This window comes from Toxotes jaculatrix, chromosome 20, assembly GCF_017976425.1.
Source record: "Toxotes jaculatrix isolate fToxJac2 chromosome 20, fToxJac2.pri, whole genome shotgun sequence".
Lineage (NCBI taxonomy): Eukaryota > Metazoa > Chordata > Actinopteri > Toxotidae > Toxotes > Toxotes jaculatrix.
The window spans coordinates 13,886,964-13,905,148 of NC_054413.1; the positions used below are offsets into that span (position 1 = coordinate 13,886,964).

General features: G+C 40.6%; 1 protein-coding gene across 2 annotated transcripts; it reads right to left on the reverse strand.

Annotated features, from left to right (window-relative positions):
• Positions 1-4,252: 4,252 nt before the first annotated feature.
• On the reverse strand, positions 4,253-11,333 carry dtx3l1 (deltex E3 ubiquitin ligase 3L1). 2 transcript variants are annotated; one of them, XM_041066373.1, is made up of 5 exons: positions 11,189-11,333; positions 9,146-9,228; positions 8,891-9,014; positions 7,373-7,581; positions 4,253-5,280 (listed from the first exon to the last, which is right to left on the reverse strand). In XM_041066373.1, exons 3-5 carry the CDS (start codon positions 8,981-8,983, stop codon positions 5,211-5,213), a joined length of 372 nt encoding a protein of 123 aa, XP_040922307.1. In that variant the 5' UTR covers positions 8,984-9,014; positions 9,146-9,228; positions 11,189-11,333; the 3' UTR covers positions 4,253-5,210. The 2 variants fall into 2 exon arrangements, with proteins under 2 accessions (XP_040922307.1, XP_040922305.1); XM_041066371.1 differs by having other exon boundaries at positions 8,891-9,042.
• Positions 11,334-18,185: the final 6,852 nt, after the last annotated feature.

The window sequence follows — 18,185 nt, forward strand, 5'->3', positions numbered from 1 at the left end:
GCCAGTCTGTCACCTCAAAGCAGCCCTGAAGTGTCTCCTTAGCCTCGTCTGTCCATCTCCTCACAGTCTTTGAAGTTGCAGGCAGACTCTTGACAAGAGGCACATAGCAGGGGGTGAGGTGAACCAGGTTGTGATCTGACCTGCCCAGTGGGGGGAGGGGGAAGAGCTGTAAGCATCCTTTACATTAGCATACAGCAGGTCTATTGTTCTTCCTTCCCTGGTAGGACAGTTCACAAACTGTGTGAAAGTGGGAAGTGTGGAGTCCAAATTGACATGGTTGATGTCACCCGAGATAGCAATGAATGCACTTGGGTGCTGAGTCTGTAACTGGGCTATTGCAGAGTGAATGACGTCACACGCGGTGTTTGGGTTTGCAGAGGGGGGAACATAAACTGCCACCATGATAACATGAGAAAACTCCCTGGGCAGATAATGTGGACGAAGTCCGACAGCACACAGTTCAACATCCGGGCCGCAGATGCGCTCCTTCACGGTGATGTGAGCGGGGTTACACCACCGATTATTCACCAGAACGGCGAGCCCTCCTCCTTTGCGCTTACCGCTCCTGACGCAGTCTCTGTCGGCACGGACTGTGTGGAAGTCTCTGATGGTAGCGTTATCATCTGGAACATCCTGGTGCACCCATGTCTCCGTGAAGCACATCACACTACACTCACGATACTCCCTCTGACTCTGGGCCAGCGCCATCAGCTCGTCCATCTTATTTGCGAGGGATCTCACGTTCCCCATGATGATCGAGGGGAGACACGGCTTAAAACTTCTCCTTTGATGTTTCAGTGCCTCCCTCTTCCTCCGTAACTTTTTGTTTTCTCTGCATCCCCGGTGTGTCTTGCGCCAAATTTCAACAGGGATCTCCTCTAGCCTTGTCAGTGAAAAAGCCGGCTTGAGGTCTTACAGCTGATCCCTGGTGTAAACAATGCGGGTCGAGTGGAGTTGTTGCGTCGTTATGCCGAAAAAAAGTAACGCAACAGCAAACAAAAGCCCCAAAAATCTCACAACCCACATGTCTCAGTGTGATGAAAAGAAAGTAATCCAACGTATTAAAGAAAAATAACGAAAAGTGCCTCAAAGATAAGAAAAGTAGAATAAAAGTGAAAGAAAATCGGGAGCTGCCGTAACAGGCTGCACACGTAGTGACGCAAGCACACTGCGATGTTGAAAAGTTCACATTACTCAGAAATTCTGATTATAGTCAACTCAAAAAAATTGAAAATTCTACTGACATTTAACAGTACTCAGTATTTTTAAGTAAGCAGAACTTCTGAACAAATCTGAGTTAACGCTACTCATTATAATGAAGTAATTTGAGCATTCGGGTTTACAGTGTGTGGAAGAAGAATTGCTCATTCAAAGGTAATGGAAACACTGCTATTCTTAGTTTCAGGTGGTTATACACCAATCAAAACATAATGATGAATATACCATTTCTGCCAGTATATCCCCCTGATCTTAAACACCTCACCTGTAACCAAAGATAATCCAAAAACCACTGTAATCTTTATCAGGCATCACAAAGTATAACCAACTGACCTGTAAGTCATAAATCCTGAAGAGCTCACTCAGAACTTCAGACGCTTTCCCTGTGCAAGCAGCTTTCTTCATGCCTCTCATCTTCTGAACAAGCTCAGAAGAAGAGGGGCATGTCGATCCAACATGCCATAAAAGTGGTTCTTCAGGTTGATGTTTGTGATTCTGTGAAACTCTGCACAATCTGCATAAATATAAATGAATGTTTAAATCTGACTACATGTGCATGGTATATATGTGGCTCTGTATGAGAAGAAAAGTAACATATTGCAAAACATTCTGAACTATGACTATTATGAGTTGGTGCAGATCCTTCTGCTACATGAGTCAACCTCTGCTAGTCATATTAATTATCACGTTCCTCGAGGCACAGGCCAGGAGGAGTGGCAGCAATCTACCACTCAAGTTAATTAATTAATCCAAGGTCTAAGCCTAGTTATAGCACATTTGAAAGCCTTATCCTCAGCCTCTCACATCCAACACAGAAAAAACAGTCCTATTTGCTGTGGTGTATCGTCCACCTGCTGCTTACTCAGAGTTTTTGTCTGAATTCACTGAATTTTTATCTGATTTAGTTAGCTTAGTATGGATAAAGCAATTATAGTGGGTGACTTCTATTCAGTATCAGACTCAATTGGCTTCTTGCAAAATGCTAACAAACCAACTCACTGTTTTAATCACACCTTTGATCTTGTACTGACTTATAGCATAGAAGCTGAATATTTGACAGTATTCCCTTAGAACCCTCTTTTATCCGATCATTCTTTAGGGGCTGGCTCTTGAAAGTGCTTTTGGGGTTGAAATAGTCACTGAATTTATGCTGCAAGGAGAAAAAAATAACTACTCTTTAATAACAATGAGCAATTACGTACAAAATGACATCATGTCTGACCTGATTTTGGACTTTTTGTTGTTTCATTCATAATTAGTAATTAGACTATACCTGTATCCAGCTTGCAGGGAGGCAAGCCACCAGTTTACATTGATCTGTGCATCTACTAGTGTAATTAAGGCACACAGTATACTGCCAAATGTAGTGACTGTGCGTCTATTGATGTAATTACAAAACAGTGTTCAAGCTGAGCTGGCCTTCAAAAGAACAACAATACACAAACAGCCCTGCTCAGACTAACAACATCATTCTAATGAGTGTGGGCTCTTGTAATCTCTCTATTGGACTTGAGTGCAGCCCCCACATAGTTCACTAGACTCAGGAACTATAAGATAAGATAAGATAAACCTTTAATAGTCCCACAATGGGGAAATTACACTATGCGGGACTGCTTTAAATTTTCATCTATTCAACAGAGTTTTTTTTTTTCTTTAATTGACAACTTTAATTCTTCCCAAGCTCTCAAATCACTGGGGGTCCTACAAGGTTTTTGGGTGACTGTGGCTTATGAAGCAGAGCGGGTCATCCTCCAGTTAGAAGGTTGGTAGTTCGCTTCCTGACTTCTCCAGGCTGTGTGCCACGTGCATGCATGGAAAAAGTGTTGTATGAATGCATGTGTGAGTGGTTGAATGTTAATTGTAGCGTAAAATGCTTTAAGTAATCGATAAGACTGGAAAGAGCAATGTAATTTACCATTCAGTCCTTTGCCCTTTTTTATTCAGCTTGTGTTTCCTGCCTTAATCACTCAAGTACTATGTCTGACCATTGTTATGCCATTTGTATCTTGGTTAGAATCTGAACAATCGGAATTCCCTGCACTTCTGCTTTGCTGCCATCAAATACCACACCAACTACCCACTGAACACAGATAAGGATGAAGTTCTAGTGATTGGTTCTTATCACATTTTAGACAGTATCACCTACCACCTTGGACCACTGTCAAAATTTAGGAGCTTTTGTTGAATATCTCAACTTAATTTAGCACATCAAGAGTCTTGGTCAGGCTTGCTATGTACTGAAATTAAAACAATGCTCCCCAAGAGCTTGACTGAATGTGCACCATCTGCAGTTGGTGTAGAATGCAACACCAAGAAATCTAACAAGAATTTGATATACAGCTTATATCTTCAGTTCTGGTTGAGTTAACTCTGTTTTTTTCAGAATCTAAGATTCTATTAATTAATTAATTGCCCAACATGGTCTGGCTCCTTTTTAAATGTCAGAAATTTTAACCCTTTATTCTGCACCAAAGCTCCACAAATCTGAAGACCAATTGTTCCATGGTCCAGACTTAACACAAAGGGTATCACACATTTACTGTTTTAGCAACACTAGTAGGAACAACCTTACCCTCAGTGTTAGAGTCACATTTTAAAAAGCTATTAAAAGCCCACTAGTATAGACTACCATTTGTACAACCTTTTTATAATTTCCAGTGCAATGATTCTGTCTTGTTTCTTTTCAAATTTGTTTTATTTCTCTATCTGACCTGACCTGACCTGAAATTAAATTCTTTTTGTATTTTATGGTTTTGTATTTTCTGTACACATGTGAAGCCCTTTGTAACTCTGGCTTTGAAATGTACTATAGAAATTAAGTTTAGCTAATTACAGTGCTGTCAGGTTTTCTTTTGACACCAACTTCAGTTCATCCTGCCATCCCCAAATTTGATCAGTACTACCATCTGGTAGAAATGCTCTGGTTGGTCTAAAACATTATTGTTCCAGAGCATGATTAAGAGTTCTTCTATGCTTAATAAAACAGTGATACTTAGCTTCAGTGTATTAACAACACATCTAATGAGACATTATACTAGATGTTACAAAAAAAATTTTATTTCATAAAATGAACATTTTATGATTTTGATCTGTGAACAAAAAAACATTCAGTGATCAAGACATTACAAAATTTCTGTGACTTTAGGGAACATAACTTATTGTTATATATTGCTTCACGTGAGAATGTTGTGGCACATAAAACACCACCAAAAGTTGTAATGAATACATTTTAATACATACATAATAAAAAACAAATGCTGATGTTTTCGCAGCTTGTGAACAAAGACAAACACTATGTTCTATAAGTGAAGATGCTTTCAAAAATCATGAAATTCAAATTTTTATTAATCAGTTAACATCACACAAATTGCAGTAAACAGAAAACACCTGAATCAAATCAATATTTGGCGTGACCATCCTTTGTCTATAAAACAGAACAAATTCTCCTAGGTACATTTTCACAAAGTTTTCAAGGTATTTGGCAAGTAGGTTGTATCTTGGAGAACTTTCTGCAGTTCTGGGGATTTACACTGTTTCAACTGCTTCTGTCTCTTCATATAATCTCAGACTGACACCATGACCTTGAGATCAGGTCTTAGTGGGGGCCACACCATCTGTTGCAGGACTCCTCATTTCTTTCCTTTTTTATGGATATGCCTGTATGTTTAGGGTTGCTGTCTCCTGCTGCAGAATGAATCTGGTACCTATTGGATTTCTCTGTGATGGTACTGAATGATGGATAAGAATCTAAACATCTAAAGTGCCTAAAATGTTTGCACAGTTCTGTATATTTCAAATCTAAGAACTGCAGTAGTGTAAATATACACAGAATTCACGCAAGACTACTCGCTAACAACAACAACCATTAGATGATTCTTTATAAACGTTATAGACGTTTTCTAATTATGCATGGCACAGGTTTTCTGGCTATTCAGAAATTAACTGTCGTTTAGCAGCCATCTTCATCTGTCCATCCAACAGTGTGTCGTGTGTTATTCGATGCCTTTATCCTTCAGTAGCTGTCTCACAGTCTTCAAGTAGTCCGAGTCTGGGTAGCTATCACTGAGAGAACACAAATTACACAGAGACTTTGACTTTATTTTAGTTAGAGAAATGGGTTATATTCATGCCCCCATCTCACTACCAAACTATACTGGGGAGCAACAACAAGCTGAATCAATTGCCTTTATCAATTGTCATTACAAGATAGTCAAAATTTACAAACCTTCATAAGCTTAAAAATCCTACATAAGCTTATAAATTTCTAGACATATAAATGAAATTTTCTGACTTCCCTAGTGGTATCCAGTCATTTCGACTTTGACAAATTTGTGAAATTTCACCAATGCAGGGGAGACAAATGGAATTTACTCTGTGGTACAGCATTAAAAATACAGTGGAATCATGTTTTATTTGTAGAGTTAAGGTGAATCAGTTTTAAACCAGTGCACTTTAGAACTAATATGATCAAAAGCTAATATAATCTTACCCTCCACAATGAACCCTCCACAACTTAGGCTTAGGCTTTTAAAAATGCCCTTCTCAAATGCCCTTCTAAAAGTGTCAGAATAAACACTGACCAGACATGAACTCTCTATCCTCCAACCTAAAAGATTTTTTTTTATGAAAATCAAATGCCATGTCTATGTGATTAAAAAATGGCCAAGTTATGAAATGTAAAATGTAAAGCATTCTTTTCTACATTGCCACTCAGTGACCTGTAGCTTTTTGTAAACTTTAGTGTACAGCAGATCTCTGATTTTTGTTATTTATAATATATACAGTTAATGGACTAGACTATAAGACTGTTCTTTATTGTTTTGTTAATCAGTTTAGTAATTGTTGGCTATTAACAGTAGTAAACATCATCTTAATAGTTACCTTGTCATGTTCTGTAATTCTTTAATGTGCTGCACAGTGATTATTGTCCAATTTATTTCAATCCAAGATATTCCCAAACCCAATTTATGTTTAGAATCATTGTTTACTAACCATAGTGAGTAAGATGAAGTGTACAATCTTTGTGCATAAAACCTCAGTTCAGTTAATCTCTTTATTGAATGTTTCCAAATCAACTCCTTCCTCATGGCTCTTGAAAGAAAGGAATGGATGTTTACTGGCTCATTTTGGGCGTGAAAGACTGGTACTCCATTTTAGTAAGACATGGATGATAAAAGATTTGGCCTGTTTTTCAGCAGGGCCTTTCTCTCTGACTTTCTTCTTACTTCTTGCTTTTTTCTTCCTTTTTGCAGTTCTGCCATAGTTTTACTTTTTACTTTTGCTTGCTTTTTGCTTTTTATACTATGCTTTATAAGATTTTCTCTAACTGCTCACCAAGCCTCTGCTCCAGTGCTATTTTACCTCTTCCTGAAATGTGTTTTTTAATTCTTTGTTAAACTGTAAGTACATTTTGATTGAGCAAAGACTGCATCATCCCACAAATGCTCATTGACCTCAAGAAGGTTGTCCCAAGGGGTGCTGCCAAGTTGCGAGTGAAGTCAGTACTGAACTACTTTGGATCCAACTGAAAGGGGCCAGCATCAAGAGGACACTGCAAAAGTAGGCTAAACTTAGTTCTGCTGTCTGTGGTAAGAGTTGATGTCAGATAGTGCTTTGCATTCTTTATTTTAAGTCCTAAAGTAGTAGGTGGTCGCACAGCATTTTGCCATTCTCTCACTTCATTTCACACTTTCCAAACTGAGTGACATGGTAATTTTATTCAAATATCAAGTTTATCCATCTGTTTAATTCCCTCATTGACCTCTTGGTCATGTGCTCATTATTTATCAGTCGTTTATTTACTTAAAGACATTCAGCTACAGTAAATATCTTCATCTATCACCAAATTGTAGTCTTCTGTTTTCCTTCAAAACGGAAACAGATCTCTGAATTAAGAGCTTACTACTCGAGATTATAAGACTGATTAATTTGGTTTATTTATTCTTCTTCAGACAAAGGTGGTGCCTGGGCTGGGGACAGGATCTCACATTGACACCAAGGTAAAATCCGGAGCAGACAATCTGATTTACTTAACTCAGTCTCCTAGAAGTACTCCTATATCACATTGTAGAATTTCAAACCAAATTTTGCTTATACAACATTGGATGCTTCCAGTGGCCAAAAGGGTGAACCTGTGGTTGTAATATTTACTTACTCTCTGCTCCCTCCATCAGGTTGTGTTTTTAGGGGGATGGAAGGTGTGACCAAGTCCCTTCCATCTTTACTGGTGGCAACAGCAAACAGGAGTTGCTGGTTAAAGGCCTTATCCAGCAGCTTGAGAACCTTCCTGCCCTCACGGCTGTCAGGTAGGTAAGCACAGAGGCGCAGCCCCGGATAAGGCTGGCCAGGGTGGGGGTGTTTCCCCTGCAGGAAGAAAAGTTAGGTTTCCTTGGCACAGTAAACAGCCCTGTTTCCTTCCTTCCTTTTGTGTATGTACAGTTAATTTGCTTTGTCAAATACATTTCTGCAACCATTTATTGGGGGAGCAACCATATTGCTCCCCCAGTAAAATTCACTGGCAATGACTTTGCCCAATACAGAGATGTGATGTAGTTCTACTGCAGTCACTGGGATGAAGTAAGGGCATGCAAAGCACAGGATTCATGTCCAGCATAATGCCTTGTTTCACAATCTTTCACTAATCCATGTTGTTTTTTTACTTAACCTTACCACATTGTACTTATCAAAACTACCATGCGTCTATAATTACAGCAAAGTGTTTAAATTTTCAGGACCAGACAATGTAGGCAATAAATAAGTATAAAAGATTTGGCTGCGAGAGCTTCCTCACTTAGATCCGTTTTCACAGCTGTTCTTGTGTTTTTTTTTAATGAATTAGTATAGACATAAATGAAAAAATATATATCTTGATCTCATATTTACAATTTTGTCAGGGCTTTCAACATTTGCAGATATCCCCTCCTAAAGGACACTGCAATGTGAAGTCTATGCTGCTTTCAGTGTTTATTCGACTAACCAGACTAACCAGATCAACAACTTCTTTCTTAAAAAGAATGCTGCCAGTGTCCCTGCAGAAGAAAACTGTGCTCTACTTTGAGTTCTTTCAGTTTCATTCATTCAAATTAAATTATACTCTACGCTACTGTTTTGCTTTCTGTTGATTTTTCAAAGCTGCATTTTTGGGTTGTGTGTGATTTTGTCTTGCTCTGTTCTTGGTGCAGTACATTGTGTTGAGCATAATTCAGAAGCGTGTGATGCAGTTACAGTTTACCAGAAGTGTTTGTTCCATAGATAAAGCTGGTTACTGATTCTATATGTTGATTGTACAGAATATACTATACTTTTGAATACCATTTATGCTGCATGTAAATTTCAACATACACCAAACTACATACGCCAGACTAGTTAACAGATGCCATTTCTGAACATTGAAAACATGCACATACAGAAGCACACTCAAAAAGAGCATCCCACAACAAGAGGCAGTTCAGTTCTTACAGTTTTTTTTTTTCACCAAATCAGTTTTTTCTGTCATCCAAAAAAACTTTTTTTCTCCATACTAAAATTTGTACTATGAAATAATCCTCATCTGGACATAATTCAGTGGGATCTGCATACAAACCAGATGCCAAACAGTCATTAGATAGATAGCTGATAAATGATCTATATGACCCAGACTTTAAATAGATGTACAGTGTTTAGCCAAGCTTACTGTCTGTATTCCATCTGGGAATATGTAGTTGATCTGTAGGGTGTTGTCATTGGGGAATCCAGGCAGGTCTCTGCGGAGGACCACAAAGGTCATCTGGCCTTGTGGCTGGCAGCTATTTCGTACACTGTACATTCCATTCATACCTTCATTAGCTGCACAACAACAGCCCAGCTTTAGTTAAATTATGTAGAAGTGGGTAGATAATATTAATATCTGATAGACATAGGGAATGAGGAGTGTATGTTTGTGAAGGACCTTGCTGTGCCAGTGATGGAGGGCCCTGTCCGTTCAGATAGCGGTTACAGTGGAGCTTGTCGCTGCTCTGGCCAGAGCCCATACTGAGAAGCAGTAGACAAACACACATAAAAATGAACAAGAGCACATCATCTAAAGTGGACTGCAGCTCTTTAAGGGAGCACGCCACTGATTTTACTCACAAAAGCCACTTTACTTGTCATGGTTAGTACTATTCTGCCTATGAAAACAGTTGCACAATGTCTTCTGGGGCTCTGAATAGAAAATAACTTGTGTAATGTCATCCTTGTGGGTTATCTCAGTTTAGGCTTGGGAAGAACAAATAGATACGTGCAATTTGAAATACACAAGTATTTAGCAGGCTGGGAGGATCTAATTAAAAATATTTTTAGTTGCATTATAGCAAAGGGCCATGTGCCTGCAGGTTTTTCTTTCAACCAAGCAGCAGCACAACAGACGACTCATTTAATCAACTGATCTCAGTCTTCAGACAGTTGATTGGTCAAACTGTGTGCTCTTGATGGGTTGGAACAAAAACCTGCAGCCACATGGCCCTTTGTGGAACAGTTTGGAAATGTGGGATCCAGCAGGACTAAAGAGAGACTGAGTCAGGACATCTCTATCTCTGTTCTTTTCATTTTGGTTGTTCTTTCCTAAAACTGTCTCTTTATGGAAGTACAATGCCAAATCACTGAATACTTCCAAAGGAAGTCAGAAACAAGGAGGAAGCATAGAGCTACATTCGAAATAAAGGCAAATCTTTCATAAAGGTAAGGCTAGATTGTATGGGTAGACCCATATCTTTAAAACATCTGAATTTTTAAGTGGAATTATTTATATTTTGAGACCAAGTTTGACAGCGTTTTACCTCAGTACATATAGCAGTAGTTAGTGGTCTTGAAAGCCTATGTCCCCTCAGACAGGCGGATTTATCTATTCACATCACTGCTGTAGCTTTGGATATTGAGGTTTTGGTCATTCACACCCTGACATGTCACTAAGGTCATTAAGGTCTCATGAATGAAGGTGTGAATTGTTGTGAAACTGCTGGATAAACATGCCTGGCTGATTTTGTAAATAACTGTCATCCCTGTCTCCTCTCTTCATAGATGGTTTTTCAAGCTTGATATCACTCCTCTTTAACTATTGCTCCTCTTCATACATAGAGTATCCTCTGTCCTTTAGATGTAGTCAAATCACCATGTCTTTCTACTATTATGTTTGGCGTTGCATGGAGTCAGCAGGTGTTTCGCTTCCAATATTGTTATTATTATTATTAATTTATTTTTACAGGTCTCTTAAGAGTTGAACATAAAGAGTTTGGACCCAACCCTCAGCCTGCTGAAACACAAAGTGGATATTTTCACTTTTGCAAACTCATGTGAGTGAGGGCAGAAATCAGGTTTGTCAGCCTTCTAACACAGGGAACTACTCTGTTAGCATGTGGTTAGTTGCCACAAATTACAAAGATGGCAGCGTATTCCATTATGCTGTAAAACATTCTGCTTGTCCTGTTCTAAAAAGTAATTTGGAATGAAAACCTATAATTTTTGCAGCAGGTTTATAGCCACTACCAAACAACAGACACAGACCTTCTAACACAGGGAACTACTCTGTCAGCATGTGGTTAGTTGCCACAAATTACAAAGATGGCAGCTGATTCAATTAAAATCTGGTTCAGTTTTGGCATGAGCCTGTGGATTCAAATTCTGTGACCGACATGTTCAGGAAGTACTCCAGAAATGCAGATGCAATCCTGCTGTCCTGAAGATACAGTGGTCACTAGTACATTAACCATGAAACATGATTTCACTATAATTTCTGAAGTCATATTTGTTTTAACTTTGCTGTAAAACATTCTGCTTGTCCTGTTCTAAAAAGTAATTTGGAATGAAAACCTATAATTTTTGCATCAGGTTTATAGCCACTACCAAACAACAGACATGGGTTTGGCTGACATACCACAGCCAAGGAATGATCAACTTCTAATCATTACAGTAAAAGAAACGACAGTAACGACAGCACTGTTACTGTGATCTGTACCTGTTGAAATGCTCTTCTTCTCCAAACCTTGCTTTCCCGTTTTTTTGTCTCTCTCCTTGAGGTCCTGGGTTTGTTCAGTTCATGCTAACATGAAAAACAGAGAGAGACAGAGAGAGAAAGAAGGAGAGAAAAAGAGGGGCGTGTCAAGTTGCTGGGTTGTGGTTGACAGCTGAGTGACCTATTCAACTGGTGTGGCAGCTTTGACAGAGAGAGAGAGAGAAGGAGAGAGAGAGCATACAAGTATGTGTGCCATCAAGATAACCACATACAAAGAATATGTACAAAGTGTACAGTTCTTGTACTAAATATCTACTGTACTGAAATATCAGTGGAATGAACTGAAATATTACCACAGAAAATGTTTATCAAAGCAGCAAACTAACTCTTCTAGTCTATCACCCAACACTAGCATTTGCATTAATGTCACCAACTTTGAGTAACAAGCATAAAAGGAATAAAAGGAAACATGTATGATAAAAGAGCACATCATTCAACAACATGTAATGTATTTCAGATTAGTTCTAATACTTCTGATAACACATTCCAACTCATAATCTAAACATACGACACTAAGGGTGCACTCAATAATAGACATTTCAGCAAACATAACTACAGGATGATAACACAGGATTTATTTATATTTGCCCAGTACCTGAGTAATGGCATGTTAAGATCATGAAAAGGTATCATTATGATAGTTTTTAAGTTTTTATTCATCCCTCAGAGGGAAATTGTTATGTTACAGCAGCAAGTAAAAAAGTCACAAAAAGAAAGGAAAGGACAAGTTGACAGCTAACTGGCAGCACTTAGCAACTCTAAAAAATACAGTGCAACAAAATATGAAGACAAAAAGTGAATATATATATAAATATATATGAAAAGAAAAAATAAGAACAACAATAACAATAATAATAAGTAAAATAAAAATAGACATAAATAAAACAAAATAAAACGGAGGATAATATGTACAATAATATAAACAATAATACATACAATAATATATACAATGTTGTAGAAATATAACCCATCAGGTGTGCAGTATGTACATATATAATAGATAAATAGTTAGAGCCATGGTTTTCTAATGGTGATATGTACAGTTGTGCAGCAGTGTATAGTTTATGCACAGTAGCTGTAACAGTGAACTCACAGTTGTGCTGAAGTGTTCATCTGTCACACAGAGGTGAGCTGTTGTATAGTTTTATTGCAAATGGTAGGAATGATTTCCTGAACCGTTTCTTCCGACAGCGGAGCTGAATGAGTCTGTTAGAAAACGAGCTCCGCTGTCTCTGCAGTGTGCTGTAGAGGGGGTGGGATGGATTGTCCGTGATGGAGAGCAGTTTGTTCAGTGACCTCCATGTCCTGACCAATGATGCTGCTGGCCTTACAGATGAGCTTGTTCATCCTGCCTGCATCTCTGGCACTGATGTTGCTCCCCCAGCAGACCACAGCACAGTAGATGGCACTTGCAACAACAGACTGGTAGAAGATCTCCAGCATCTTGCTGCACACACTGAAAGATCTGAGCTTCCTCAGAAAATAGAGTTTGCTCATCCTTTTTGTACACAGCATCGGTGTGGGTTTTCCAGTCCAGATTGCAGTTCAAGTGGACACCTAAGTACCTGTACTTTTCCACTGTCTTGACCTCCTCCCCCAGGATGATTATGGGTTTGGGTCTGGCTGCAGTTCTGGTCTTCCTAAAGTCAACGACCCTCTCCTTGGCCTTCTTGACATTTAGGAGCAGATGATTCCTGCTGGACCACTCCACAAAGTTATCCACCAGGTGTCTGCACTCTAAATCCTGTCCATCTCTAATACACCCTACCACCGCAGTGTCATCTGAGAACTTCTGCAGGTGGCACGATTCTGTGTTGTACTGAAAATCACAGGTGTACAGAGTGACAGTACAGTCCCCTGTGGCGCTCCTGTGTTACTCACCACCACTCCAGACAGGGAGCTCCCCAGCTGTACAAACTGAGGCCTGTCTGACAGATAGTCAGAGATCCAGGAAACCATAGACGTACCGACACCCATCCCCAGCAGCTTCTCATTCAGCAAAAGAGGTTGGATGGTATTAAAAGCACTGGAGAAATCAAAGAACATGATCCTCACAGTGCTTCCACTACCATCCAAATGAGAATGAGCTTGCTGCAGTAGATAGGCAACAGCATCATCCACCCCCACATGAGGCGGGTAGGCAAACTGAAGAGGGTCGAAATTAGGTTTCACCCGTGGTCTCTGCTGCATCAGCACTAGTCTCTCCAGTACCTTCATGACATGCGATGCAAGTGCAACTGGTCTGAAGTCACTGGGGCCAGATGGGACAGCAGTCTTTGGCACCGGTACCAGACAGGATGTTTTCCATAGCACCGGTATCCTTTCCTGCAGCAGGCTCAGGTTGAAGATGTGTTGCAGGATGCCAGACAGCTAGGCCGCACAAGACTTTAGGACTCTGGGACCGGATGTGATCCGGTCCTGCAGCCTGTCAATAAACTGATGAGAAGTTGGGAGAATTGTGTCTAATCTAACATGATTAAAATCTCCAGTAATGGCCACAAAAGCATCCGGGTGCTCTGCTTGTAACTTAGCAACAGTCGCGTGTACTGTGTCACATGCCGAGGCCTCATCAGCTGTTGGTGGAATGTAAACACCGACCAGTATTACGGAGGAGAACTCCCGTGCTAAATAATATGAACTCATACTCACAGCCAGGAGTTCAGTGTCAGGCGAGCAGAAACGTTCCTTCACAGTAATATACCCGGGATTGCGCCACCATTCGTTCACAAACACTGCAATCCCTCCACCTTTCTTCTTGCCACTCAGCCTAACGTCTCTATCCGCCCGAACCGTCCTGAAGCCAGGTATGGAGGCATTGTGTTCCGGGAAGTCCTGTTGCAGCCATGTCTCCGTAAAGCACAAGATTCTGCTCTCTCTTTACTCCCTCTTTGTCCGAATCAGTGCCCACAACTCATCCATCTTATTTCCTAAGGACCTTACATTCCCAGTGATGATCGACGGGACAGATGGTTTAAATCTACTCCTTTTTTTTTTTACTCTCCTCTTTACTCTGGCTCTACACCCACGCATTTCCTTCTGAGCTCCTCCGGGATGGCAGGCCTAGATCCGGGCAGGTATCCTGTATAGGAGAGCACCAGCAGCTGATCGCGAGTGTATGTAAACAAAGCACCACTCCTCTCCTCGCATCCCCCCCACTCCAAAAAGTGATAAAAATAACGCAACGGCCAGTAAAAAGTAATAAAAATGAATGGAAATCATGTTGAAAGTTATACCAGATAACCTCAACACAACAGAAAACAAAAAATAGAGAGGAAATAAGACCACTGGGATAGCGCCAAAACAACAGTTCAGATAGCACCATCTTGAATGTCTAAGTACCCTGATCTTGTTACATCTAAGTTGTCTTAAGGAATGCTTCAGCTAAATCAACTGTCCAGATCTTGTGTTGGAAATTGCAACAGTAAATCTGGAAATAACACGCAAAACACTGCAGGGTTGAAGAATAAAATACATCTATTATTTTATAATATGGAGACAATACCTTACATGAGTCAGATGTCAAAAAATGTCTCCTTGAAGTTAACAGATTTCTGTATTTATTGAATTCCAACAAAGGATTTGCATTCTGCTACTTACATAAGATCCATCCAATCCAATGGCAAACTGCCAAACCTTAGAAAAAGGTTGAGGTGAATATGAACAGCACCCATTGTGGCATCCTCAAAAGACTACAAGCATCAGGTCACTCGGACAAAATATTTCTGGGATCCTCTTTCCAGGAATAGGCTGAGAATGTTTGCACAGCCAGCAAGTGGTATTTTTAACAGGTTGAGGTACAGAGGCAAATAGAGGAGCAGAAACATTTACAGTGTAAATAAATTACACACTTTCATGCTTGATACTATTTTACTTTCACATTCCCCTCTTTTTAAATAATTATTCACAAAGTTGTTGACTAACTATACTTATTTTACAATGTAGAAAGGAAAAACCCTCAAGATGACAATATGAGAAAAATGCTGGGCCTCTTCACCTCTTGTAAGCTTCTACTAAATTCAGGAATGAGTGAGCTTTTTGTTACATTAATCATAATCACATCAAATATAAGCCAACATTGGTTGGCTATCTGTTGAGAGAGGAGTTTATTTTCAAACTCACCTCCCTGATCATGATGAGTGTGTATTGTAAGTCCAAATTTTAGTTTGTAGTATATAATAGTAATATTTTATCACCTACTGCACAAAGCATATAAAATGATCTGCAATTATCAGTATATACCCATATACTGCCTTTGCCTTATCAAAATGGAGGAAGTTGACCATCACAAAGAAAAAGAAAAGGCTGCATAGAGATGTTTGCAGGAAGGGAGATTGTCTTATGTCTAGGTTTTCCTGTGTTTCATGAAAGTACAGCTCATTATGTATTGCTCCATTTCTCACTGCATATATGACCAGAAAAAGCAGTTTTAAATCAGCGAGAGTGTCCTGTTGGTGCCCCATCTGGTTGTGTAGCTCATTTAATACTGTCAGTCAGTAAAGGCAATGGCTCTGTTGAGTTTTTGCAGTTCTCGACTCAAGGGCATCTTACAATGCATCACTGGCCCAAGACATCACTTCTGTGCACTCATTCATCAGTTTTTCAGCATCCATTGGCATGCTAGGCAAGCTATCAGCATCAATACTGAATTGCCAGTGGTATTTGATGATTGAAATGGGCTAACTCTATCGCCCCTCTGCTTTCCATGGCACCCATCTGCTTCCCATGGCACTCAAGTTAGCAGTTTTCACTGTAAACCTTGAAAAAGGGGGCATAGTAGTTTCTGATGTGGCACGGCTCCTAGCCTTTTACTGGATGCTTCTGTATGAAGAAGAAATGGCTTTAAGAAATCTGGAAATGGCAGAACATGTGGTTGAACCTATCTATCAGTTACTCAAGAATTTGTTGGTTTGAGTCTATACATTCAGTTGTTACGTGAGATAGCACATAACATTTCCTTTTTAATGCAATCTGTCTTAACTCAAATGTTGTTTTTGTCTTTCAGGACCCTCATGGCAATGCTATTCTGTAGCCTGTCTTTTGATCAGAATGTTTTTTTGTCCATTATTTATTTATTCACTCGTGTTTTATCAAATTTATGTTTTAAAATTTTCTATTCCCTCTTATCATTTTCATGTTAGTCTTTTATTTTAATTATATCTAGTTTTATTTTACCTATTTATTTTTTAATTATTATTATGACATTATTTTTGTGGTTTAATTATTATTTTTTTCCTTCCTCTTGCCTTGAATCCAGCAACGATGATGAACAAGATGGCGGCGCACACAGTTGCAGCGGCTCAGTGTTTCACCGGTCGATGCATTGTATGGCTGTTTTTGTACGTGTTTCTGTGTACGTTTTTGTGTACGATATGTCGGGCGAATAACATCTACAGCCGGCATGATCTCCTTAAGATCGGAGTATGTTACGAACGGCGCGTAACAAGCGAGTTTCTCTGCACACACAAGATTCCGGTGGAGTTAGCGAGGAGTCCCGGCTCCCCATGGATTACCATCCCAGCAGGGAGGAGGCGCAGGCGGCGCAGAGAAAGGAGGCAAAAGCATGCGTGCATTCTGCTTATCACGGAGACCTGGCTTCACACATCCATCCCGGATTCTGCCATTGAGCTAGCAGGCTACACCACGCAGCGCCATGACAGAACAGTAGACTCCGGTAAGAGCAGAGGAGGGGGGCTCTGTGTTTACGTGAACAACAGCTGGTGTACCAACACAGTGACGGTAGACAGTCATTGCTCTCCAGATTTAGAGTATCAGACTGTTAAATGCAGGCCCATTTATCTACCAAGGGAGTTCACTGTGATCATGATTACGGCTGTTTATATTCCACTGGATGCCAATGCTAGCTCAGCTATCGGACTTTTGCATGCCAGCATTACCAACAAGCAGAGTATGTATCCTGATGCTGTGAATATCGTAGCAGGGGATTTTAATCATGCGGACTTAAAGGCAGTACTTCCTAAATTCCACCAGCATGTTCATTGTGCTACAAGGGGAGATAACACCCTAGACAAGGTATACTCTAACATCAAATTGGGCTACAGGGCCAGACCACTACCACACCTGGGCCAGTCCGACCACTTGTCCTTGTTTTTAATCCCTGCATATGCCCCCCTCAGAAAAACTGCTCCCACTATCACAAAGACTGTTGCCACATGGCCTGAGGGTGCCTCCCAGAGGCTGCAGGACTGCTTTGAGAGGACCAACTGGGGGGTCTTTGAACATCAGGACCTGGAGGTATTCACAGATAGTGTTCTGTGTTACATTAAGAACTGCATAGACACTGTCACAGTGGACAAACGCATCCGGGTCTACCCCAACCAGAAGCCCTGGATGACACGGGGTGTCCAGCAGCTGTTGAAAGAGAGAAATACTGCATGGAGGTCCGGCAACAAAGGCCTCTACAGCACAGCCCGAGCCAACCTGAAGAGGGGCATCAGAGAGGCTAAGGCAGACTACAGGAGGAGGATAGAGGACAATTTGAGCAGTAACAACAACAGGCAGGTGTGGCAGGGAGTTCAGCATCTGACCAACTACAGGACCAACCTTGGAGCTGCTGGAGGTGATCCCGCGCTGGCAGAGGAGCTGAACATCTTCTTTGCCCGCTTCGAGGTCAAAGCACCAGAGTCAGCACCACTGCACCACGTGGCCCACAGTAGCGGAGACCTCAAAATCGAAGAGCATGAGGTGAGGCGTACGCTACGGGCCGTCAACCCGAGAAAGGCAGCTGGTCCTGATGGCATCCAGGGACGCGTGCTGAAGGACTGTGCAGATCAGCTGGCTGGAATCCTCACAAAGATCTTCAACCAGTCCCTGGCACAATCCACTGTCCCACCCTGCCTGAAATCCTCAACTATAGTCCCCCTGCCCAAGAAACACCACATTTCTAGCCTCAATGACTACCGACCAGTGGCACTCACTCCAG